The 26,272-nt window shown below is 37.4% G+C and overlaps 1 protein-coding gene across 1 annotated transcript in view; it reads left to right on the top strand.

Moving 5' to 3' along the window:
* Positions 1–23,689, top strand: part of MAP7 (microtubule associated protein 7) — an 88,649-nt gene extending 64,960 nt beyond the window's left edge. Inside the window, 16 exon segments of the mRNA XM_032215532.1 lie at positions 546–656; positions 5,802–5,915; positions 7,022–7,149; positions 8,668–8,771; positions 9,641–9,729; positions 9,732–9,893; positions 12,615–12,798; positions 14,488–14,573; positions 14,576–14,676; positions 16,134–16,229; positions 18,028–18,078; positions 18,175–18,217; positions 19,659–19,791; positions 22,563–22,588; positions 22,591–22,794; positions 23,675–23,689. Of these exon segments, the coding sequence (XP_032071423.1) occupies positions 546–656; positions 5,802–5,915; positions 7,022–7,149; positions 8,668–8,771; positions 9,641–9,729; positions 9,732–9,893; positions 12,615–12,798; positions 14,488–14,573; positions 14,576–14,676; positions 16,134–16,229; positions 18,028–18,078; positions 18,175–18,217; positions 19,659–19,791; positions 22,563–22,588; positions 22,591–22,794; positions 23,675–23,685 (1,643 nt within the window). The 3' untranslated portion in view covers positions 23,686–23,689.
* The last annotated feature ends 2,583 nt before the right edge of the window (positions 23,690–26,272 follow it).

Here is a 26,272-nt window from a genome sequence, read left to right as displayed (position 1 = left end):
TTGAAATTCCATGGTTTTCTTTCTGTTCCCACCTTGTTTCTATATATTTCCCATATGAACATACAAGGACATGTAATACTGAGGGATTCTAGTTCATAGGACTCTCTTACCAAATAGTTAAATGTTCTTGGTTATAAAAGATTGGTTTTATTACTCATTTCATTTCTCATTTCCCTCAGGTTTACTGCATTATCTTGAATACAATGAATGAAATAACCCTTTAAATCTCATGCTTTATTCTTATTCTTCAGTTGCATTTGTTTCATTAAGGAGAACATTGCTGTTTAGTAGGAGTTTGGCTGCAACTTGAATTAAGCATGCAATCCTATATTTATCTTCTAACAGTAAACCCTCAGTTGGACTTATCGCGGGATAATATAGGATTCCATTTTGTGCCCAATCTTGAGTCACCTAAAAAGAAAATCCCTTGATATATCCTCACAAAACATAAGAAAACAAATCTTCCTATTTATGCTCTGGAGGACTATATAAAGTCACATTACTGCATGCGGGCTGTCAATTAGCATTATTTCCATTTGTTTTAGATCCAGACAGGCGATCTGTTTCAACAATGAACCTTTCGAAACATGTTGATCCAGTCATTAACAAGCGGCTCTCCTACTCATCTGCAACATTACTAAATTCTCCAGACAGAGGTACAGTTTGGAAGAAAAGTGAAAACAAAGGACCAAAAAAAATGTTCCGTATGATAACTATTTTGAAAAATTTGAGCATCTTAAGTAATTTCCTTTATATTATTAGAGGAAACAAAATGTGGCTTTGGATAAAAAGCCATCTTTTGGATAGGAAAAAAACCCCACAAATGCATAAAGCAGTGCTTCTGTCAGGCTTTTTAGTAAAAGATTTTTTAAAAGAAAAGTTATAGAGCGTCTGCTCATTTCTCCATTGTGCATGGAATTATTTTAATTTTTGTGCATCATCATTGGAGTAGATCATATTCATTTGATTATTTTTTCTCCATTTTTACCATTAAAAAGTGCTCTTGAACCTCACTATGGTTAGTCAGTTTGATAATTCCTTGGCTAAGAAACTAGGTATTCAGTCTTCCTATTGGCTTCATATCTTGACATGCTTACATGTCTTCCCAAAGAGATTATTCTGAGCTATATTTCAGTCTTTCAGCTGTTTAAAAAGAAAGCAAGTTATTTTTTCATTGTTCTTACTTTTAATTGGATATAGAGAGGAATTTTTAAAAGCTGCTCAGTAGTAATCAAAATGTCTGAAGAATTGTTATACTTGGTTTAGATGCAGATATTTTTTAAACCAAAGATTATTTAGGTTTTCCATTGTAATGTGAATCATGGTTGGAAGGTCTCATTCTTGATAAATGTACATATATGCCTTATAGAAAATTTCCCTGAATTGAATGAGGCTAGATTATGTGCATGGAATAACTTGATTGCCATATGATTGTTTATGTTAATGAATTATGTGGCTTTTCTCCATATTTTGAAATAAATACATGCCTATGATTTATAATTGTCAAACTGACAATTCCATTAGTTTTGAAATTATTGTCTCACTGACAATAAAACACTATATATGTATCAGAGAAGTAATTGATTCTCTTTCTCAAAAGCCAAATGCAGTGTTTCCACTTTCATATTAAAACAAAGGAAGACAACCATTTTGTACTGTAGTCAGGGACCATACTTTTAGAGAAGAGACGAAAGGCAAATTTATGTTTTTATAATTATGAAATAAAAATTTACGTTACTTATGAATCCTGGTAGTGCAGTGGTTAGAATGCAGTATTGCAGGCAAACCCTGCCCACAGCCTAAACTTCAATCCTGACTGGCTCAAGGTAGACTCAGCCTTCCATCCTTCTGAGATTAGTAAAATGAGGACTCAGATTGTTGGGGGCAATATGCTGACATTGTAAACTGCTCAGAGAGAGCTGTAAAGCACCAAAGTGATATTGCTATTGCTGTTATGTCACCTGCCCCCAAGTTGCGGCCTTGAGCCATTTAGAACTGGGTTATGGAAGTGTGTGCTTGCCCACTGCTCAAGTGAAACTATCTCCCTCCCCCTTCCCCTCCAGTCTGCAAAGCCGGAAACTTTGGGGAACTCTGTTTTAAAGAACAGCAATAGGAATATTTTGAAAAATCAGATTCACTAAATTGTATATTTTATTTATTTGTTTTAAAAATTACATACTTCAAGTTTATCAATTACTTTCTGATTTTCTGATAGTTTTTATCAGACCAAGTAAAAATAATTTTAGTAACTTTTATCACTTTCTCTTAAAAGACAACAAATGATCTCTTCATCACATATCCTGTTAATCCTTCTCTTTGCTTGTTGTTTCTTTCCCATCAAATGTTTTTTGTGCTGAGCTCATAATTACATTTTTGGACAATAATTTATACATATGTTCCATATTCTTAATATGGGACTTCTGACATAGTCATTTTCAAAATCTACATTAAATATAACTATCATACCATAGAAAAACCAAACGTTAGATCCGTGATGGTGAACCTATGGCATGCGTGCCAGAGGTGGCGTCCGGAGCCATATTTGATGGCATACCAGATGTCAACTCCGGCGCTCATGCGCTTGCCAGGCAGCTGATTTTTTGCCCTCCCCAAGCTTCAGGAAAGCCTCCAGAGGCTGGGGAGGACAAAAAACGGCCCCAACGCGTCAACACGCAATTTTGGCACTCAGTAAGAAAAAGGTTTGCCATAACTCCCTTAGATCATTCTCTTCTAAAATTCTTTTATTTCTCAGCAACATCTACGCTTTTATCCAAACAAAACAGCTGGCTGAAAAATAGTTTTAAATCAGCAATCCAATTATTTCTCAATCCTTAGCATTTTGGATAACTTTACACTTAATCCTTGGTTTTTTTCTCTTGCCATATAAACCTAGATACAGAATATCTTTCTACCACTGCTTAAATGATACATCGATTGTCAAAATAGGTATTGTTTGAAAGAAAAGCATCATTCAAGGCAATATATTCATTTTTTACAACAAAGATTCTCCACAACAATGGCAGTGTAGTTTCTTCCATCTTAACATATCCTTCTTAATTTCATTCCATGTCTTAATAAGAAAAAGGAAAGATTTTGCTTTGTCAGAAGTCACTTTACTATGGAGTGGTGGTTCCATTCCATCAGAAACATCTAGTCTGCCATACAACTTCAGTGATTTGTATGTGTGTGTGTGTGTCTGTGTGTGTGTGTGTGTGTGCCCTTGAGTCAGTATGCCCAAAGGTGCTTTTCCTTTAGGCAACTGGACTTTTTCTTTGAACATGTTTTGCTTCTCATCCAAGAAGCTTCTTCAGAGCTCTTGAAAAAGCACCGTTGGACACACTGACTCAAGGACACATACACACACAAACCAAACGACTGAGGTTGTATGGCAAACCTGATGGAATGGAACCACCACTCCATAGTGAAGTGACTTCTGACCAGCAAAATCTTCCCTTTTCCTTATTAAGACATGGAATGAAATTAAGAAAAACCAGAAAGTCCAGTTGCCTCTTGAAAAAGCACCTTTGGGACAACTATGACCTGGATGACTGAGAATCTACATAGACATTGAGTCAGTGTTGACTCCTGGCCACTGTCTGGACAATGTCTATAGAGTGGGTGGGGTGGGTATTTTTTGTAAATTTCATAAGTGGTTTGCCTGTTTCCTAGGGTTATGAGAGAAAGACTGGCCTAAGGTGATATAGTTGGCTTTTTGTCTAAGATGGGGTTGGAACTCATGGTTTCCCAGTTTCTAGCCTGATCCCTTAACCACTGCATCAATTGGCTATCAGATATGTAGTTATTGTAGTTAAATTTTAGAATGCTCCCAGAAGGAAGAAGAGACAGTGTTTTCATGCTGCATCACTCATTTGGTCCTTGTTATTCTCTTCTCATTGCTAGAGAACAATTTATTGGATTTAAAATAGTATTTATTGAATTTTCTAACATTTAAAAGACAAAACACAAATTTACACTTATAACAGCTTTCCCATATTGGTATCCATATCTTTCGTAACAATTTTATTTACAAAAAATTCTATCTCTATATCATTATCCTAAGTTATATGCTTACTTAAATATACTCATATATTATACTTTTACTGTTTATACCTTAAGTTGTATACTTACTCTCAAGCCAGGAATATCATCTATTCACACATTAAATCCAATATATTAGATAGTACTCAGTGAAGGAGAGGGAAGAATCCGAGTACTATCTAATTTATTAGATTTAATGTGTGTAGTTGAAGTGTCAGTAAATATAATAGTAAATGTCCATTAATTATACCAGTTAGAGAGGAGAAATAATAATTCCAATAGTATTCCTTAGGATTTTGCTATATTTATTTTTGCTTCCTTATCTACATTGGTTAAAGATACATATTTAATGACCAATGACGTGCTTAATGGAACATTCTTAATACATTTTGTGTTTTATATAATTTACCTGAATATGTTTCTATTAACTGTAAAAGCTATTTTAGCCATGTTTTCCCGAAAATAAGACAGGCTCTTGTTTTCTTTTGACTCCCAAAATAAGCACCTGGCCTTATTTTCAGGGAGGTCTTTTTTTTTGAGGTGCAGGAGGCGGCGAGCGTGGTCAACTCATGCCTGCTATGTTGCAATATTTTGGGGGAGGGCTTATTTTCAGGGTGGGCTTATTTTAGCACATGCGCTTAAAAGCCCGATTGGGCCTATTATTCAGGGAGGTCTTATTTTGGGGAAAACAGGATACAACAATTCATTGCAGAACATTTTTTATAAGTGCATTATATCATTACATGGGATAATTATTTATCTTTTCATATATATTTATATGTATGTATGTATGTATGATATATATATATATATATATATATATATATATATATATATATGTATATGCATGCATGCATGCATGCATGCATGCATGCATGCATGCATGCATGCATAAATACACACATAAAGGGTGTTAAGATTAATGTAAAACGTTGCAAAATAATGCATCCAGGATTGAACTTTGCCTTTTCTTTTGGGAGGATTTATTCCTCTTGGTGAAATGTATGTAAGTTGAGCACACAGTTAATGAAATGTTTTAATGTTTATATAAATAGGTATGATTTCTTTTCATACGTAATAACAGAATTATTTTCATGGTAAGTTGGAACACATTCAATTTTTGGTGGTTCTTGTAAATAAACATGTTGGATGTAGACTTAAGCTGACCATAGGGATTTTGCCAAATCAAAAATAGTGGGGTTTTTCATGAGCATCATGAAATTCTTTAACAAACATCAAATCCATGGCAAGCTATGTTCTCCCACTTATGGCAAGAAATAAATGAAGTCTGCATCTCCTCTGCCTCAAACAGGCAACTTCTATTCTCTCTGTGGTTTCATATTCTGCTCATAATTAGATGTAGTGTAAAACATCTGTGCTTAATCCGCTGCCTTTAGAGATGCTGAAGTAGCTCACAGTAAATGATTTCTTTATGGTTGTGGTTAATCATAGGAAATGTATTTGGGAGCCGTTTCTTTTCTGTGAATAATAATTAACATTGTACTGTTGTTCTTTCAATATTTATATTTTATTAGGTCCAATTAGTTAGGTTTCTGTAACATGTCAAATTGCTTGGAAGTATTTTTGGAAATAATTGCTGAAGTGGAAAGGCAAGATGAATTAATTAATTAATGATCAGTTGTCTTTCCAATGTTTTTAATAAACGCTTATGTGTCATGAGGTCAGGGTTTAATTAAGCACTCTGATGTGATTCTCTGTGAAAGGCATTTGATCTAACATCTCACTTATATGATGACATTTAGCTCGACGTATGCAGCTAAGTCCATGGGAAAGCAACATGGTTAGCAGGCTTCTGACCCCAACTCATTCATTCTTGGCCAGGAGTAAAAGTGTAGCAACTTTATCTGGAGATGCAGGTAAAATTAAACATCAATCATTTCGCTTCTCAGTTATATCATTTAAAAGTATACAGCTTTTTTAAATTTTGTTTTGGAAATTTTGGGCTGGTTTGGCTGTTGTCTGAATCTTGATTCAAGGATTAATTTGCGTTCTTTTCTCTCCTTCCATTTTTTGAGCTGCTTTTCTCTGGAAATCTCTAAAAATTCAGCTGAAAACTATCTAATTTCAATAGCAAAAAGTGTCTCAGTCTTCAGTAACAAGCTCCCCATCATGTTTTAGAGAAATCTTGTAACCATACCTATCCTACTTATATATTAAATTGACCATTTATAAAAATGGTTTTAGATATAATTAGATATGAACATCTAAAATTACTGAATCAGTAAAACATAACTTTCAGTAAATCAAAATTACTTCATAGCTTCCAATATGTTGCCTATTACTTCATAATCAGATTCCAATTCAATATGCCTCAATTTCTCATATATGTAGTTTAACGAAGAAGAAGTACCATGTTTATATGAATTTAGTTCAGACAGATGACAAAAGTTACATTTTATATAAATTGAATGAATAAAATTAATATTGTCTTAATAGTCCTTTAGGAAACGAGTACTTTCATAGCTTAATCAACAGTTAATGTAGGACATTCCAGTTGTTTTCAGCTTAATTTTTCTTATAAAAGAACAATTAGATTAGACCTAATAAAATAAGAATTGAATCTATTGTAAGCAGAGAACTGTTAGGTTTTGGATGGCATAAGTGCATGCATAAGTATTTTTCTTCTGCAATTCTGGGAATAAATATCCTTGTGGGATTAATTCTTATGTAGACCTTGTACATTTGTGTATTTTGGTAGACCATATTTCTGCCTAAAAAAAAAAGGTAATTTCAGGCCGATAATTTGTAGATAATTTGTAGATAATCCCAGGATATCTCTAAGCATTCTGCTTTTTCTCTGTTTGTATATTAATACTTTCCTTCCTTCGTTTCTTCTTTTCCTATCTCTGCTTCCTGCTTCTGGTTCCTGTTCCTGTCTCTTGGGTTTCCTTCTATGTATTTGGTTAAATATATACATGGGAAAAAAAAAATACCCTAGTTATCCCCATTTGTCCTCGTTCAGCATCTTGCAGCCCAATCAGCCCTCTCTCCTTCAAGGCCATTAGTTGCCAAAGTCCAGCAGACCGAGCAAAATTGTTTGGCACAGCCCCTGAGATTAGACGGCGAAGCAGGAACACACATTCAGCTGGGGTAAGTTCCCAAATTGGGAATAAGCTTGCACCTTTGTTTAAATCCTGAATGCAGCAACCTTGGTTCTTTTCCTTATCATAAGAAAGTAGTTAATACAGAGGGGGGGGGGAATGTGGATATGGAATCATACTATTTGCATGCTAAGATTTGTGCATTAAGATTACCATAATGATTCGGGTTTATTATCAGTTACCAAAAAGGATTATTCACCTAGTAAACTGCCTACAGTTTGTGAATATTTCACAACAAATGAGAAAAGTCATTAGCGTTTACATTTTGAATTAACAGCTTTGTATTTAAAAATGAACTAAAAGATTACGAAGACATTTCCAGATACAAAGTTATATAACTGATAGACCTTTAAGGGAAGGTCATACATAGAGCATTGCAAGTTATATGCTTTGTGTATAGAAGTGCTCAGACAAATCCCATCATCATCTGTAAAAGGCTCGTGCTTGAAATCAAGAGAGCTATTAAGTGGTGTCCATGAAATGATGGTCCAAAAAAAAAAAAGTAAAATGAAAGTTGCAAAATGCGACTGGGACATAGAGTGTCAGTTTGACAACTATGTGTTGGAAAACCCCTCTGGATGCTGCTGGAGCTAGGTTGAGTAGGACAAGGCAATATCTCGGTTTTAACTTTGACCTGTTTTAATGTGTTATAATCTGTACAGGAAGGAAAATTGTCTTGATAGAGATTTGCAAAATCCTTTAGTAAGGCGATGGGTGAAATATGTTTCATATAGTGCTCATAAGCGACTCAGACAGGGAGTCCCTAATTCACTGAAGTATAAGGAGGCACAAGGTACAACACATCAGACTTTCCAGATTCTATTATTTTAGCTAATCTCAATAAAAGTAGTTTTATCCATCTATTTCATTTCTTGGTACAGCCTACCTGGCGGGGTTGATATAAATTGCAATCAAAAAGAATCATTGTCTTTCTTGAAAACTAAAAATGTTACAGGGCCAGGTTAAATATAGGGCAAATCAGAAACACATTTCACTGAACTCAAAAGCAATGTGTTTGGAACTGATGTATTGAATTGCTTGCATTCATCCATTATGGTTTGTGAGCTGTAGCTTTTCACTTAGTGTCTGTGAGGATAACTGATGGTTAAGCAAAGCATTACCAGATGGTGCCAAGATATTGTTTATTCAATTAGCCAAAATCTCTGCATTCATGGATAGTGCTAGGTCATAAATGATGATTCATAAACCATAATAGTGGAAACAAACCATAATTGGAAACAAACAAAAATGGAATGGCTTAAAATAATGTTTCAATCCAGATAATCAGAAGATATGGAACACTATTCTTACAAAATGCAAATTAGAATAAAAACAAAAATTACATATCATGAGCCCAATCTTTATCCTTTTTGAAACTGAAGGATAATTAACACTTGTACAGTAGTAATTTGCAATAGCAAAGATTTATTTCTAGGTGCATTTAATAAGGCAGCTTTCTTTCTGTAGCTATGAAAAATGCCTCATTGTCCTATTTGTTCAATATTAGAATAGCAGAAAAGGAAAGGAAAGAGGACTCTCATCAACTAATCCTTCATCTGGTAAAAGAAGAACTCGTTCACCATCTGCCTTCAGAAGTAAACCAGCTGCTTGGTAAGTAACTTAATATTAGCTTTTATTTCATCTTAGTTCTGTTTGCATCATGTATAGTTGCTCTAAGAATTTGTTGGTATCTGAACATTAAAAAACAGATGGCTATACAAATAGGAAAAGATACATATATTAAAGGATCAAACCTATTCTGAATTTTTTCCAGATTGATGGAGAGTCAGTGGGACTTTAAAACCGAGTCCCCAATCTGGTAATATCCCCTTGGGAATAATGATGTCTGTAGGCAGGTAGATTTAGTGATTACTGAGGTGAGGCGAGGCAAGGCTTCTCAAAAAAATGCCCTGCCAAAGTCATTTTGTGATTATGAAAATGGTACCACATTGGTGATTTCTAGCTGAAGAGAACCTTGTTCTTTGTGAGAAAAAGAAGCAGATAAATTTTAATAAATCTTTAGCAAAGTGTACTAAGCTGTGCCTCATTGAGGTATAACATCCGCTTTCTGTGGTCCTCTTTTATAAGATAAAATGATGTTTCTCAGGTAGATTCTTTTTTCCCACTCCTCTCAAAGCTACTTCAGAAGAGTAGGGAAGAATGGATAGAGATGAGAAATGGTTAAAAGCAATAAAATGGGAGTAACAATAACTCAACAATATAATATAAATGTACTAGATTGTGTTGTTTCTCTGTGTCATATAAATACTGTATGTGGGTAGATACATAATGTTTATTATTTGTTGTTTGTTTGTATTTTTACATGCTTATGTAGTATATTGGAGGTGGTGACCCTTTGAGAACTGTATCAATGAAATTTCATTTTAATGTATGCCGATTAGTGTAGATTTAAAGTGACAATAAAGTTATTCAAGATCTAAATCTAAATTGTGATTACTGTCTCTCTGTGATTCAAATAGGCATGCCTCCAGATCAATGCCTGTCCTGCCAGGAACACCCAGAAAGATCACTTTGCTATCTGGATCTTCCAAAACACCTTCCATTCAAGCTCGCCGCCTTCCCCTGGCAACATTCGTCCAACAAAACATGGGAAAAAGGGGACGCTGAAGGAATCTGAGAAGATAATGGAACAAAAATCAGACCCTAAAAAAACAGCTTCAAATCCCAGAGTAGCTACAAGTGAAGAGACCTGTAAACCAGAGCCCACTCAAAGTAAGGATCAGGTTATCAGTCTTCCAAAATGTTCCTTACCCAATTAAGTGCTTTGCTCCCTTCTCATTATGTAGTTTTTGGATATTGTTTTGAATCAATGTGGATAATTGTAACATGTTTATTTCCAATGGTTTAGGTTGGGAAGCTAAGCAGGGTTGGTTACTAATTAAATGTAGAGCAGAGAAACTACCAGGATCACAGGCTAAAATCAACCTAGTTGTCTGCATGAAATCACTGGGACTATTTGTTTAAAAATTGACTATATTTGTTTTTTTTGTTTTTAAATCGAAGTGGAATGTGGTTTAAATGACTAAATTGAAATACTTGTCATAATAGTCACATACACTACATGTTCTAACTAGTGATTATTTCAGATTTTAAGATCTCCTTAGGCAATAATTCATGAGTGTCTCTTGTTAATGGCAATTCTGACTTAATAGAGCTACATCCTCCTCACTAAGTCATGGCCCACAGGAGTACACAACCTGTCTATCACCAAAGTTACCTGTAGTCTCACTAAAGTATTGGGTGTAGTCTTACAAAACTCTCCCAAAATTATGGAGAAATTGTAATTTTAAATGTACATGGGGTTATTAAATCATAGGAAGTAATTACATTAATGGATTTTCAACAATTAGTGTTAGTGTGAAAAGATCAGACCCTAGGCACCTGAAGTGTGGAATACCTTAAGGTGCAGGTCTCTTGCTGCTCTTCTGTAATAAGAAACTACTGGATGAGGACATTCAACACCACAGAATGCAATATCTGTGCTGTTGATACTCAGGTATATATTCCTACCATTGGCCAGCTAGGAGCTGACCCAGTGCCTGGGCAGGAATGAACTCTGACTCAACCCTACCAAGACAGAATGGCTTTGTGTTTTGCCCCCACATCGATCCTCAGGGTTTGACGTTGTGTTGTCTTTGCTCAGTGAGATAGCACTCCCCTGAACAAAGCTTGTATGAAATTCAGGACTCTTCCTAGATTCATTGTTTCTATTAAAGGAGCCATGGCTAGGGTGTCTGTACAGATTCATCTTGTGCATACCAGTTGTACCTGTTCTTATCCTTGTTCAAAATCATTCATGCTTTGGCCACTTCCTTTTACAGCAATGTGCTGTACATTGACCTTCCCTTGAAGACTACCCAGAAGTTGTAAGTGGTCCAGAATGCAGCAATGTGTATAATTCTGAGCACCTGATGGTTTCCTATATTTTACTGTTGCTGCATTGACTTCTTGCTGGGTGCAATTCAAGGGGTTGTTTACCATTTTACAGTCCTGAATGCACAAAGTCAGGTTATTTTAGGCACTACCTCTCCCTGTGGATGTCTATTTATCCCACTAGATGGTTGGGTTCAAGTTTACAAGTTTACAATAGCAGAGTTGGAAGGGATCTTGGAGGTCTTCTAGTCCAAACCCCCTGCCTAGGCAGGAAACCCTATACCATTCCAGACAAATGGCTATCCAACATCTTTTTAAAGACTTCCAGTGTTGGGGCATTCACAACTTCTGGAGGCAAGCTGTTCCACTGATTAATTGTTCTAACTGACAGGAAATTTCTCAGTTCTAAGTTGCTTCTCTCCTTGATTAGTTTCCACCCATTGCTTCTTGTTCTACCTTCAGGTGCCTTGGAGAATAGTTTGACTCCCTCTTCTTTGTGGCAACCCCTGAGATATTGGAACACTGCTATCATGTCTCCCTAGTCCTTCTTTCTATTAAACATACCCAGTTCCTGCAACTGTTCTTCATATGTTTTAGTCTCCAGTCTCCTAATCATCTTTGTTGCCCTTCTCTGCACTCTTTCTAGAGTCTCCACATCTTTTCTACATAGTGGTGATCAAACCTGAATGCAGTATTCCAAGTGTGCCCTTACCAAGGCATTATAAAGTGGTATTAACACACTTCACATGATCTTGATTCTATCCCTCTGTGTATGCAGCTTAGAACTGTGTTGGCTTTTTGGCAGCTGCTGCACACTGCTGGCTCATTTAAATGGTTGTCCACTAGGACTCCAAGATCCTTTCACAGTTACTACTGTTGAGCAAGGTACCACCTATACTGTACTGCATTTCCTTTTTGTTGCCTAAATGTAGAACTTTACTCTTTTCACCATTGAATTTCATTTTATTAGATAGTGCCCAATGTTCAAGTTTGTCAAGATCTTTCTGTATCTTTAGCCTATCTTCTGGAGTGTTGGCTATTCCTGCCAGTTTGGTGTCATTGCAAATTTGATGAGTTCCCCATTTATTCCCTCATCCAAATCATTGATGAAGATGTTGAAGAGTACTGGGCCCAAAACAAACCCTTGGGGTACTCTACTGCATACTTCCCTCCATGAAGATGCAGTTCCATTTAGGTACACTCTAGTTTCTCTCTTAAATGTCATCTGAGAGGCCCTAGAAAACTTGCCTTCTTTGTAGCAGCCCCTGCCTTGAAAAACAACATCCTCTAAGGTCTGGCAGGGTCTTATCCCCCCTACCTTTCAGGAAGACCTTGGAAAGTTGACTCTCCCCCTCCAAACATTTGACCCTTTTACTCATTTTTGTGAGTTACCCAGATTTAGTGTATAGAGAATGGGTTTGCTTTGAGCCCACCCACTACTCAACCTCAACTAGTAAATGGTATTTTCATATTTTATAATTTTCCTTTTCCAGATATTGTATTCTGTACATGGCTTTTTTTTAAAAAACTCTGATGGTAGAAACCTGACTTTTCTTCTAGGTCGTGTTCCAGTTCTGCCCTCTGTTCCTTCAGCAGCTTCACCATCTCCCATCTGTAGCAAATCTTCAGCAGGGACAACAGATCCAGAAGAAGCAACCCGGTTGCTTAGTGAAAAAAGGCGACTCGCCCGGGAGCAACGAGAACGGGAGGAGCAGCAAAGAAGGGAGCAGGAAGAGATTGAAAGGTGATCAAGTCACCATTAGTTGTCTAATGGAGAAAATGCTCTTTTGGATATCTTCTTTGAACACACCACAGGCCAAGATAAAAAACAAAGCATTTGTATAAAGCTTATATTCTATTCATCTCCATGATTTGGCAGAAGCAGGTTGTTAAAAGATATCTCTGTCTGGAATAGTGTCCACCCAACCCATCCAACACATAGCACCACACTAAGTAACCAATGCAATATAGGCAGGACTGTTTTTATAGCTGAACAACTATAGTAACAGACTCTTGTAAGTCTGAATGTGCTTCTCTCTTCCTCCCTTTATCTTCATGTGAATTTGGGAGAAACCTGTCCAAGATGTTTTCTCAAGTTATTTTCTTTGAAATATTATGTGACCATTGACTTGCTAGTGGCACTTCTTCCTGTCTTTCTAAGCCGTTACTTCTGCCTTTACAAATAGGGCTATTTAATACATTGTGATAATTTGTATAGGTTGTGCTGATTTTATAGATTTTATGCAATCTAGATTCTATAGATTTAATGTGATAATTAATATAGAATTGATGATACTGATTAACTAAGAGCTAGATGAGTGTGTGGTGATTAAGGTGTTGGCCTAGAAACCAGGAGATTATGAGTTCTAATTCTACCTTAGACATGACAGCCAGCTGGGCAATTTTGGACCAGTCACTTTTTCTCAGACCAACCCACCTCACAGAGAACTTGTGGGGAAAATAGAAAGAGAAATAAGTATTAGGTATATAAACGTGGATAAAAAATAAGTAAATGAATAATATGATCCAGATGTTCAAAAGGACAGCATCATTCTCAACCTGCTATTATCCAGTTGTATTGAGGTAAACTCCAATCATTTCAGCCATTGGCCATGTTGACTTGGGAAATAGAAGTTGTATTTCAAAATGCCGGAGGGTCATCATGAGAGAAAAGCCACTCTAGTGCTTCTTAGGTAGTTCTGACTTCAACAAATGTCTGGATTTTGCATTCTCATAAACCCTTCCAGCAGTATCTCCAAGTTTGTGCCACCTGCATCTGAAATGATATAGTAATGTTAGAATATGAACACTCTACTCCTATTCTCTACGTAAAGGACATCTTTCTGTCTGGAGAGAGAAAAGTAAAACTGGTAATTCAGAATTCACTTCTTTAGCTAGGTGATTTATATCCCCCCTTTTGTTCAAGAGTTTAAGGTGGAGTACTTAAGTAGCTTTTCTTCTATTTCACCACCACCATCACAGCAATCCTGTGAGAAAAGTTGAGCTAAGAGGTTGACTGGCTGCAAATCAACCAATGAGCTTCTATGACTGAAGGAAGGCTAGAATATGGCTCTTCCTGCTCGTAGCCCAATCCCTTAATCCCTATGCTACAGAGGATCTTTTTAGACTTGCTCAATACAGTCTTAGATATCCTTCCACAGAAAGAAATACTGTAATTTGGTTTCTGGCACCAAGCAACATTTCAAATTTCTCACGATTCTATTTAAGGAAATTTTCCAATTAATCCAAGAAATCTTCAATTTACCTCAGATAAAGTGAGAAGAAGAAACATTTCCTCTTTTTTTCATTCTGTTTCATTTATTCATTTTTTGGAGGTGGTCTGATATGCCAAGGTGTTTTATTTGTTTAAATATTTTTTTGCTAGTCTTACCCTTCCATGCCTTTGTCTAACACACACCATTGTTTCCATTAGACAAAAGAAGGAGGCCTTGGTGCAGAAGATCGCTGAGGAAAGAGCACGCCGAGAGGAGGAAGCTCAGAAGGAGGATGCAGAAAGGAAGCAAAAGAAGCTGAACAGGAGCAGGAGGAGGAAGAGCTACGCCGCTTGGCAGAAGAAAAGGAGGAGAAAGAAAGGAGGGAAATGGAACTCTTTCAGAAAAAGGTAATGTAAACACCAATGGGCTTTGCAGATTGTGTGTTCTACAATTGGCTCACGGTTATGTGCAACTGCATGAAGGAAAGGAAGGAGATGCAAACAGTGGCATCTCTGGACAGGGAAGGAGTTAAAAAAGTTTAGATGGAAGCCATGACTCCATCGTTGAAGTCCCATCAATCCCATATATGTGTTGATGTCCCATACATGGAGAAAGCTGCAGAATGTTACAGTTTTGCAAGTACCATTTTGATAATGCCAGACCAAAAGCATCCTTTAAAAAAGTTTTCCATGGAATTTAGTGCTGCTGTTCTGCTTATTCTAAGACAGCTGGTCCCTCTGTCAGTGTAAAAGTATTTGCAACTCCTTAACCCATTCTGTTTTTTCCTGGGGCCATGTGACCTTTCAGAAGAACCAGCAGAAACCCAGGCCTGCCACGCCCCTGAACCAGTTCTCTGGGCGGCACCATAGGTACTGCCATCTTGTTTTTCACTTCTGCGCATGCACAGAACAATTTTTGTTGCACTGTGCATACATGCACACTGCATGCACACAAGCAAATCGGCAGTAGTGCCTGCCGAAACCCACCTCTGAAGCCACTCCTCCACTGATACTCCAAAGCACATTTTTTGTCTTTACAAGTGATATGTATGTGTATACAAAATATGTATGACTGTGGGTTTTGGAATATTGGTATTCTCTGGAAAGACTTCTGGCAGTTACAAAAGGTTATACAGTATTTCCTTCCTTTGTATATTTAGGATCTATTCTTTCTGAAGTTGAATGCGCTTTTTGATCTAATTTGCATGCTGTTTTTCCAATGCAAATGAAATTTCCTCCCTGAAAAAAATTTTTTTTAGAAGAGGAATTTTTACCAGGATTGCAAAGCATTAATTTTCCTCTTCATGCCTCTTCTGATTTGTTAATTATGAACTTTGCCAGCTGCTGCTATTTGCATTTGAATGTATCCTGCAGGTTAGATACAAAAATGCCATTAATATTTGTGACTTGGGCCTTAAACATACAATGCATATTTCCCTAATATATCAAGCAAAATAGAAAAGGGAGCATTTAATTTTTACCTTACATAAAATCATGAACAGCAACAGATTATGTGTAATCAGAAAGGCTAATGATTGTTGAAGTAATCAAGAAACACGGATATTTTAATTTTATGGAGTGAAGGTACATAAGTACGCAGTATTTAATTTAGAATCTCATCACCTTTTCAAAATGTGTTTGCACTACAGAGAAGTAATTAAATTGTACATTCATTTGCAATTATAAAGAAGCTGCTTTTGGGATACAAAATATACCTTTTGCGACTACCTTGGGACTATGCAGCCTCTTACCCTGTTCTGTTGGGAAGACAGCAATTGAAAGCAAAAGTCAAAGTAACTAGATTAAAAAATATTGATTGCCATATAATCAATGTCCATATTTCCCCTTTTGGTGCCATAATTTAGAAGGAAGAGGAAACTCGGTTACGAGAAGACCAGATTCGACTGGAACGTGAAAAACATTTCCAGAGAGAAGAGCAAGAGCGCTTAGGAAGAAAGAAGGTAATAGAAATCAGTTCTTGCAGACAACTACATGTGTATTTTCATGTGGCAAGTGACCCACCCAATGAATTCACTTTTGTGGACTTAACGTAAGGACAATAGATTTAAAAACCTTCTGGAACCATTATCTTCCACACAATTGAAATCAGTTACATTTGCTGCTTATAATGCCACCTTTGGATTTTTGCACATACCTGCTCAACAAAGCATCTATGAAGGGGAGTCTTTTCTGATTTAGAACCCATTGCAGCCAAATTTCCAAATCATGGGAAAAACCTACAGGAATCTATATGAATCAGGTAGCCTCTTGCCTTCATGTATGAAGGCTTATAAAGAACACCCCCAAATGGGTTCATGATGTGATGGATAAGCTTTGAATTATTACCGTGTTTTCCCCAAATAAGACAGGGTCTTATTTTCTTTTGACCAACCCGAAATAATCACTTGGCCTTATTTTTGGAGAGGTCTTATTATTTTTGAGGTGCAGGCGGCGGTGAGTATGGTCACGTCATGGCTGCTGCTGTGTTGCAGTATTTTCGGGGATGGCTTATTTTCAGGGGAGGACTTGTTTTAGAACATGCGCTCAAAAGCCCAATTGGGCTTATTATCCGGGGAGATCTTATTTTTGGGGAAACGGGGTAGTAGGTTTGGTATACATCTCTGGCAAACTTTCATTGCCACTTCTCTTTTGGCTCCTGTCTCACATTTTGGAAATAAAAAAGTGTTTACTTAAAGTGGAGAAGTTTACCCCACCATGCATTTGTCTAAAGTGGAGACAATACTGGATTGGAGGAGGGAGGAAAACAAATGTAAATTGATTTCTGAAAAAGTCGGGTTGCAGGAAGCATACAAAGAGGATGTTTGCCTCAATTGCACACTGATCACCTATAGCACTTGGCACTTAGACAGTTTACAGAGTCAGCATATTGCCCCCAACAATCTTACCAACCTCAGAAGGCTTGAAAGCTGAGTCAACCTTGAGCCTGGTGAGATTAGATCTGCCACATTGCAGGCACTCAGCAGGCAGCAGAAGTAGCCTGCAATACTGCACTCTAACCACTGTGCCACCATGGCTCTATGCTGTTATTGTTGATGCTTCCTCCTCCAGTTGATTCCAAGGAGAATGAGTGGCTCATTTTGTAAAAATTTGTTACAGGCCACACCTTTTCCAAGTTGGTGGAGGAAGAGGTGGCAGTGGTGAAATAACTAGCATCTATCTGAAGATGAATTTGGTTATTGCATGTAGTGTGCTCATAATTAATATATTTAAATCTGTTTTCCAGTGAAAACATCTTAGAAAGGCCTGTTAAAAGTCACCTCTCTATCTGAAGTTAAGGGAACATGGAGATGATGACAGTCCTTCTTTGTAGCAGCTCCAACACATAGGAACTCTAGCACCAAATGTTTATAAAACTTCCTTGCTCAGGGCATCTAGAACAGGGGTGTCAAACTCGTGTTATCACGGTATCATCACATGATGTATCGGGACTTTTTCCCCCTTTGCTAAACCGTGGGGGGTGTGGCCAACACGTGATGCATCCAGTCTATGGCTGGGAGTTTGAAAGCCCTGATCTAGAAGAGAATTGAAAGTTTTATTTTTACAAGTTTAATTAACTAATAGTTATCAGCATCCATCTTTGGGGGATTATTATTTTTCATATCATTAGCATATTATAAGCTACCCAGAGATTTTTGATTGAGGTGGCCCATAAAAATGTAAAATAAATTAAAAATATTATAAACTATGGATAAATCTGGAAGATGTTCATTATAAATATTATTTTTCTTTATTATGTAGCGTCTTGAGGAAATTATGAAAAGAACTAGGCGATCAGAACCTGTGGAAAGAGTATGTATGGAACTTTTTCCTTTTTCAGAAGTATATTTTCTATATTATTTATCTTCTAGAATAGATGCTTATGTAAAATCTTTTTTTATTTTTCAGAAATCAGATGAGCAGCAGAATGGAGTGATAGCAAAAGAAATAGGTATTACTTTTGATGTACATTTAGTTTAACACTGAAACTTACTCAGAGCATGAATAAGAAAGAATTAAGTAATAAATCATTTAAACATTAACAACCTGGTTGTATTTAATGAAAAGTAGGTAATTTGACATATGAATACTTATAATGGCATATCATTCCATTGTGGGTATAATTATATACAAAATGAAACATAGCGCTGTGATTAATTTTTCAGTGATAAATAAATCAAGTTCTAGATCATTAGTTTTAATCATTACCGACAAAATACTAAGATATATCATTTTCTGATATAGATTACAGTTTTGTTTACAATTGAGCTACTGAAATAAAATCCTTAGCTCTGTTTTATTAAACAATTGAAATGTCACCTCATTATTTACCTGGTATGATTTCTGAGCAAAAAGATATAAAGGAAGTGTTTTATAGAAGGCTATTATAAAACGAACCCAGATTACTTGGATATTGCATTTTTCATTAGTACTAAAAAGGAATTAATTTTTCAGTATTCAGATAGAATCAGATCCCTGAAATTTCTCTTGGCTCTTGCCTTAGCATCATTCCTATTGAGTAATAGACATAGAAAGTTGACTTAAGGTGGGTCAAGTGATTAATTTACAGCTGGTTCACTGTTACCTCTACTGGCAAGCAGTAGCTGCCCAGGATCCCATCCTATTTTTCCCCAACAGTATTGAATATTGTATTTAGGATTGCATGCAACTACTCTCCAAAAGACCACTTTTCAGAATGGAAAGTATGTTATATACTTCTGATGACCATTTATTGCTACCCCCCCCCCCCGCACCTACTATATTTTCAGAGTATAGATGCACATTTTCCCCCCCCCAAAAAGAGGGTGAAAATCTGGGTGCGTCTTATATACTGAATACAGCATTTTGGCTCATGCCCCCCTTCACAAAAATGGTTGTGCAGAGGTGGCTTGGGAGGCCTGCAAAGTGCTCCTGGGGGCTGATGAGGGCAAAAACAAGCAAAAAATGGGCCATATTTTGTTCCCAGAGCCCCAGGAGCACTCTACAAGCCTCCTAAAGGCTATGCATGCCATTTTTGGCAAAAAATGGGCCCTTTTTTGGCAAAAAAAAATGGGCCCATTTTGTGAAAAATGGGCCGTATTTTGCTTGTTTGCCCCATCACCTCCAGCGCCTCTCAACTCACTGCATGCCCCGTTTTTCACAAAAAAATGAGACATGCAGAGGGTTTGGGAGGTCTGCAGAGTGAAAAAACCTTTTTTTTTAATTTACCCTCTTCAAAATCTTGGTAGATCTCCAGTGTGTCTTATAGTCCAAAAATACAGTACGTAGGGAAGGTGACATAGAGGGGAACAGAGTTTTGAGAAGCTATGTGTTCTCTATGCAGTCTTACGTTCTCCATTCTGCTACATTAAATAAATACGGTTTTACAAACCATTTTGTTTTCCTTCTACCAGTGAGCAGCCCGACACCTCCATTAAGCCCTGTAATGGGTTCTCAGGTCCAATGTATGACGAAACTCCATGCAATGGGAAATGGTACTTCACACCCTGCGCTCATTTCTCACCAGCCCAGAGTAAACTTATACAGGTAAGAATGTGATCCTTCCTCTCCCCCCTTCTGTTCAATTGTGTCCAGTTCTCAGAACCTGCCTGGAATATTCCCTATGGTTTTCCTTGGTCAGCATTTTAAGAAATAGTTTGCCATTGCCTAGGCTTGAGAGAAAGTGACTGCCCAAGGTGACCCAGCTGGCTTTGTGCCTCCTGGTTTCTAACCTGGGTCCTTAATCAGTACCCAAACTGGTTATCAATATGAGCCTAGTATGGAGAAAAGATTCACTGGTGAGTTTTATTCTTCTTGAAGATAACTTACATTAAATTTAATTATTTCCTTTAGCTGTAGGTATTTATTTGTTTCAGGTCATCTATTATTTCTCTCAAATATCCAGGGAAACATTTATTGTCAAAATGTTTGGCTCTATCATACATATTGTTTCTCAGTAAACCAAAAAATAAGCAAAGAAATCATTTGAAAACCTTGATGTTTGGGAACTAAGATCATATTATATAGAATTAACAAGAAATAAGTCCCTTATCATCTGCATTCTGCATTATTGGGGAAAAGGTGTCCCAATTGTTAGCCGGACAGAATAGTTGCATAGATTTGATATCTGCTTTCAATATACAGTAAATATTGTTTTTTCACATGAGACTACTGCAATGCGCTCTACATGGGGCAGCCCTTGAAGAGCATTCGGAGACTTCAACTTGTCCAGAATGCAGCCGCGCGAGCGATTGTGGGTGTACCTCGATACACCCACGTTACACCTATCCTCCGCAAAGCTGCACTGGCTTCCAATCGGTCTCCGGATACGCTTCAAGGTGCTAGTTATCACTTATAAAGCCCTTCATGGTAATTGGACCTGGGTACTTGAGAGACCGCCTGCTGCCAATTACCTCCCAAAGACCCATTAGATCGCACAGGGTCGGCCTCCTCCGGGTTCCGTCTACCAGCCAATGCCATCTGGCTATGACCCGGGGAGGGCCTTCTCTGTTGCAGCTCCGGCCCTTTGGAACGAACTCCCGCGGAGATTCGGAACCCTCACCTCTCTCCTGGCCTTTCCGAAAAGGCCGTTAAAACCTGGCTGTGTCGGCAGGCCTGGGTTGATGAACTCCCTTCCCCTCTCGACAGGTGTGGTTGTTGGCTATCTTAAATGCCTTGTCTTGTATTTGTGTGTTCCCTTTCCCGCTTGAGGTTGTTTGCCGCCTGAGTCCCTTTTGGGAATAGGGCGGCATATAAATAAAACAAACCTCAACCTCAACCTCAACTTGCATCATTTTAGAGTTTTAACAACTTTTGTAGCTTCCTTGTGTTCTTGAAAGTTTGTTAGCTCAACCCATTTGATAGGAGAAAATAGGAGGAAGAAGTATCATATTGTTCTCGATCTTGATTACTATTATAAAATATAAAGACAGAAGTTTTTAAAAATCAAAGAAATAAATAAAAATTGTGTCACAGTTTTATTAGACAGCTATCAGGAATTTTTGCAGAAGTGGAAATAAAGATGTGGAAGAATTTCAGCCTACCAACTTCAACCTACAGCCATGATGGCGAACCTATGGCATGCGTGCCACAGGTGGCATGCCGAGCCATTTGTTAGGGCACGCAAGGCGTTTGCCCTGTCAGCGCGCTGGCAAGCTGACTTGGGCCTTCTTTAAGGCTGTTTTTTGCCCTCTGGAGGCTTCCTTGAAGCCTTGGGAGCACGAAAACCGGCCCTACAGGCAAACCGGAAATTCAGGAATGGACTTCCTGTTTTCTTGTAGAGCCGTTTTTCACACCTCCAGAGGGCAAAAAAATTGGTCCTACAAGTAAAGGGGAAGTGATTTTCTGGTTTGGCTGTAGGGCTGTTTTCCTTCAGGAGGCTTTCCCTAAAGGCTCCTAAGGGAAAAAAAATGGGCCTACAGCCAAACCGAAAGTGACAGTTCGCCGTTTTCGCCCTCTGGAGGCTTCAGGGAATCTCCTCACACCTACGGAGGGCCTCCGGAGAGGATGGAGAGAGGCTGGTTTTGCCCGTCCCCAGGCTCCTAGAAAGCCTCTGGTGCCTGGGGAGGGCAAAAAAGCACACTAAAAGGGGGAGGGTCGCACTGGTTGCGCACACATGCGTGCTAGGGTCGCACGCATAGCATGAGTGTGGATACACCCGTGCATGACCCCCCCGTGCTCCCCCCGCTTTTGGTACACGATCCAAAAAAAGGGTAGCCAACACTGATTTACAGTATAACTACTCTTTACGTTTCTATTTTTTTGCATTTTTTACTATATTACAAATATTTTTGCAATTTTTGCATTCAGAATTATACATTTTTTCTTGGCATTTAGTATGCTAATTCAAATATATTTGTATATTGACTAAATAATACAATTTGTATTTGTTTGATAATACAAACATGGAATTCAAATTTAATTTAACAATCATCAGGAGCAACAACATAAAGATTCAATTATTTAATTTTATTATGTTATTTATGAATGTGAACTCACTTAAGTTTTATGTGTGAAGAAAAATCTACTACCTGCCAAGGTTTAGTTGGTATGGTCGATTGAATTAAGAACACCTCCTGTTAGCATTCATCCATATGGGTAGTGGTATCACCATCATTAGAATTCAAGATGAAGTGAATAGAAATTTTGTTTCCAAAACATTTTTTAAATTTGTCTGCATCATGACCTAAAATGTTTCTGGTAAAGGAAACTAAGCCTACAATACATACAGATATACTGTAGTTTTAAAATCATGGATTAAAATAGTCATATTTCTGGTTTGTTATCAGTACGTTATGTTACCTATCAATGTATTTCAGTAATCTCAACCCACGAAAACATTCAAATGAAATGGAGTATCTGCGCAGGATGAAAACTTTGAAGAGCTCATCAGTTTACCCATGGGAATAAAACCTCCCAGGTTGGATACCATGAGTCCTGAAGAGAAAGATAACTCTGATATTCCTTTGACTCCCATTTTGGCCTTTGAAGAGAATGGGGCACGAGGGTCATTGCCTCAAGTAGACAATGTTCCAACGCCACAGACAGCAGGTAGGTTTGCTTTAATCCTTCTAATTGCATGCCCTGGAAGGAATCTGGCAAATGCCCCATTTGAGTATATTAAGAGCAAAGAATAAAGGGTTATAAAATCTGCTATAAAGATATTAATTCTGGTTCTTAGAGCAATCTGCATCTGGAATAGGACAGAGAGAGATGGAAACTTGATTATCAGTTGCATTAAGCTCAGAGGAGAGGGCACACATCTGAATTTCAAACTATTTATTTAAAAAATGGTTTCAATTATAAAATTTGTTTCTGATAGAAAAGCAAGTTTATTAAGGGATAAATAGACTGTTAATAAATAGGAAAAGCAAGGCTTCTGTAACAGATATATAAAAATAGTGATTTCAATATGTGCAGGCTTTCTTTCGTTATAAGGTATTTCAGTGAAGTTTTTCTATTCTGGTTACTCCATGTAACAGAACCTTGTTCAGTTTATGTGGGATTATCATAGAATGGAACTATTCCTGCACTTAGTAATTGGTGCATGGATCCTGATTATTGTCCATGAAAGGAACCTACTCTGATCCAATGGGGGCATCACCAGCAGAAGGATAGAATGAGTGTTGAGGGTTTTTATTTTTTGCCAATTTCCCCTTCTCCCTGCAGGCCTAGCACCATCTCCCACACTGTTTTAGATGCTGCTTCAATTCTTTCAGCAGGTGTTCAGAACATATAGGAGAGGTTCAGAGGGAACAGGAATTGGCAGATATTATTTCTCCTGTTTCACTCATGAGAACTTTTTGCATGCAATTCCAGTCATTGGAACTAATAAGATCCAAGTCATCTCCTATTAACATCCATGACAGGATTGTTTGTACTTTTGGACAGGAACCGTTGCTAATGTTTTCTTCATTGCTTTCCTTTGTAGAAGTTGTCTGAGATCTCATCATGAATTATTATCAAAGGCGAAGAAAAAGCCTTCTGAAGCCAAGGGGATTCCTTCCATGCTATGAAGGAGTGTTATATTTTTTGTCACTCTTGAATTTTCTAAAGATTTCTTGGATGCTTTATTTTCTTTTTTTAAAGAAAACAAGTAGTAAACCCAGCAGAAGAATATATTGGAAATAGATTTGGATTGCCTTTCTATCACTAGAACTCACTACTAGGGGAGAATGGTGTCTTTCAAAAACTGCTTCATATAGCATAATTGATATTTTCAGCATTCTTGAAGAAAAGGGTAACTAGGTTAACAATAACAGGTTGATTGGGATATTTTGTCTTGTTTTGAAGAGGGGTAGTTTAAAAAGGTTGTAAAAACACTGTAAAAGCAAAGAATCTTACATTTTACTGATTCAATACTTGAAAAGTAAACACCTCACTGCTCTACAGGGAGGGGCTTTAGGGGTGTTTTTTGTTTTGTTTAAACCTGTTGGTTTAAATATTATTGCAGAGAACTATTAATTATGGGGGCAAAATATAGGCTTCTGTATCAGGTTCTTGTAAATGTAATTCCTAAATGGACATTCTGTATATTTAGCCATCACTACGCTCTTCACATTTTCTTTTACAAATAAAATAACATGACAGGTTTTAAATGTGAAAAAAAATTGAAAGCATTATTTTTTCATAGGTGAAATGAAAAAAAGCCTATTGTATCTTAGATAATGTATTTATTAATTTTGTTGAGTACAAAATAAACAATAAAAACATGGCTATAATTAACAATGCAAGTTTGGCTTTTCTTAATTTATCCAGTTAGCAGAGAGTTCAACAAATACAACAAAGTTTTCTGGTTTAATGTCATTCTCTGAATTCAATGAGCTTTTTCCAGACTTGGGAAAATGAAAATGCAGCTAATGTACCCATAAAGTTCTCCATATCATATAGGCTGAACAGGAAATGTTACTGAAGTCCTGTCTAGATGTCTGGAAGCCATCAGAGTTGAATAGGGAGGAAGAGTTTTGGCTGAATCCCAACAAGAGTTGTATTGGGTTCAGAAGCCCCTTGATACCTGGGATATTCCATCTTTGATTCTACGGCACTAAGACCTGGTCTCTTTGATATCATAGTATTGCAGAATGATGGTTACATTAAATAGATGATATTCAGTTATTTGAGAAGTTCAGGCATTGTCTAATGAGGGAGCTAAGAGTTGGTCTTCCTGCAGTCTAATAGGAGGTTCACCAATCCTTGAGGAACACAGCCCATTCCTAGAAGAAGTGATGCATATGGCTCTGATGACCATTTCCATCTTAGGAGGCGGTTCTTATTCTTCTGTGTCCTGTGACATTCTTCTCTTGTAAAATATTATTTACTTATAACAGTTTCCTATAAACAAGTTTGTAACAATTTAAAAATCCAATTTAATGAGAGATAAAACACATGTGGGCATTTGCAGCTATAAACTGGCAGGAAGAAAATAGGTTTTGTTTTTTGTGAAAAATGCATTTTGCTGCCACTGTGTGCAGCTCAATCTTCAACATGCAAAGGCCCGAAAACAAAAGCACAAGAAGTCATTGGAGATCACGTGCATGCTTTCATTTTTTTTTACTATGTTTGCAGACAACTGTAGAATCACTCAAACCTTGGACTAGATTAGATGCAAACTTTGGACATGGCTTCCAGACATTTGATTGTAGTAGCACAAATAGAGCAGTAATCTTCTATGTAAGGGAAATATTCAGATTCCCTCCCCCATAGGATACAATAATTGATTTAATTCAGATATAAGAGCTGAATTAAAGTAAAAGCTCTTGAGGATATGCACTTCACATACAGTATGTATAGAAACAGGTTCTGAATAGGTTTCTTTGTGCAATTAGGTACAGTATGTCTTCTTTGGTGGATATCCCCATGTTATCCAGGAGATCTTTCTACTTATAGAGCATTTTAACACAAATGTATAACCATACATAGAAACCTTTGGCTCCAGCAACTGTCATTTACGGAACCACCTGTCTCCCATTATTTCTGCCTGTTCACATGTTCTAATGTGATGAGAATGTTCTTGCTCCCTTCCCTGAAGTCGTATCAATTAATGAGCCAAGGACATTATTACTCAGTCATGCCTATATACAAATATACAGCATCTAAAGCAGTCACAACAACACAACCATTTACATAAATACATTTTTCTAGAAATGCCCATTTTCCAGGACGCTGCTCAGGAGAGTCCAAGCAAGGTTAAATACAGCTAAACTGCCCAGAACTGAATTGAAACTTTAAGCCACGCCTCTGGTGCTGAATATCTCATTTTTTTCAATTCAGCTAGCCCAGTAGGACACGCTTAGAGTTTCTCTTCAATTCTATTACTTTGCTTGGACATTCTTGAGCTTTTATTGTAAGTAGTTCTTAGTTTTGGGATATGAGCAGGCTGAGTGAGTGTGATTAATGTTTATTTAGTTCGTTTACGGCTCTGGGCTCATTCTTCGTTCCTCCAGCGTCCTGCTTATCACACAGGTGCCGCTCGGAACTCAGGCAGCTGCTGGGGAAGCTGGCGGGTTGGAGTTCTGACGCTAGCGCTGCC

This window comes from Thamnophis elegans, chromosome 4 (genome assembly GCF_009769535.1).
Source record: "Thamnophis elegans isolate rThaEle1 chromosome 4, rThaEle1.pri, whole genome shotgun sequence".
Lineage (NCBI taxonomy): Eukaryota > Metazoa > Chordata > Lepidosauria > Squamata > Colubridae > Thamnophis > Thamnophis elegans.
The sequence above is the reverse complement of the archived record's forward strand: the minus strand, read 5'-3'. Positions and strand labels throughout refer to the sequence as shown.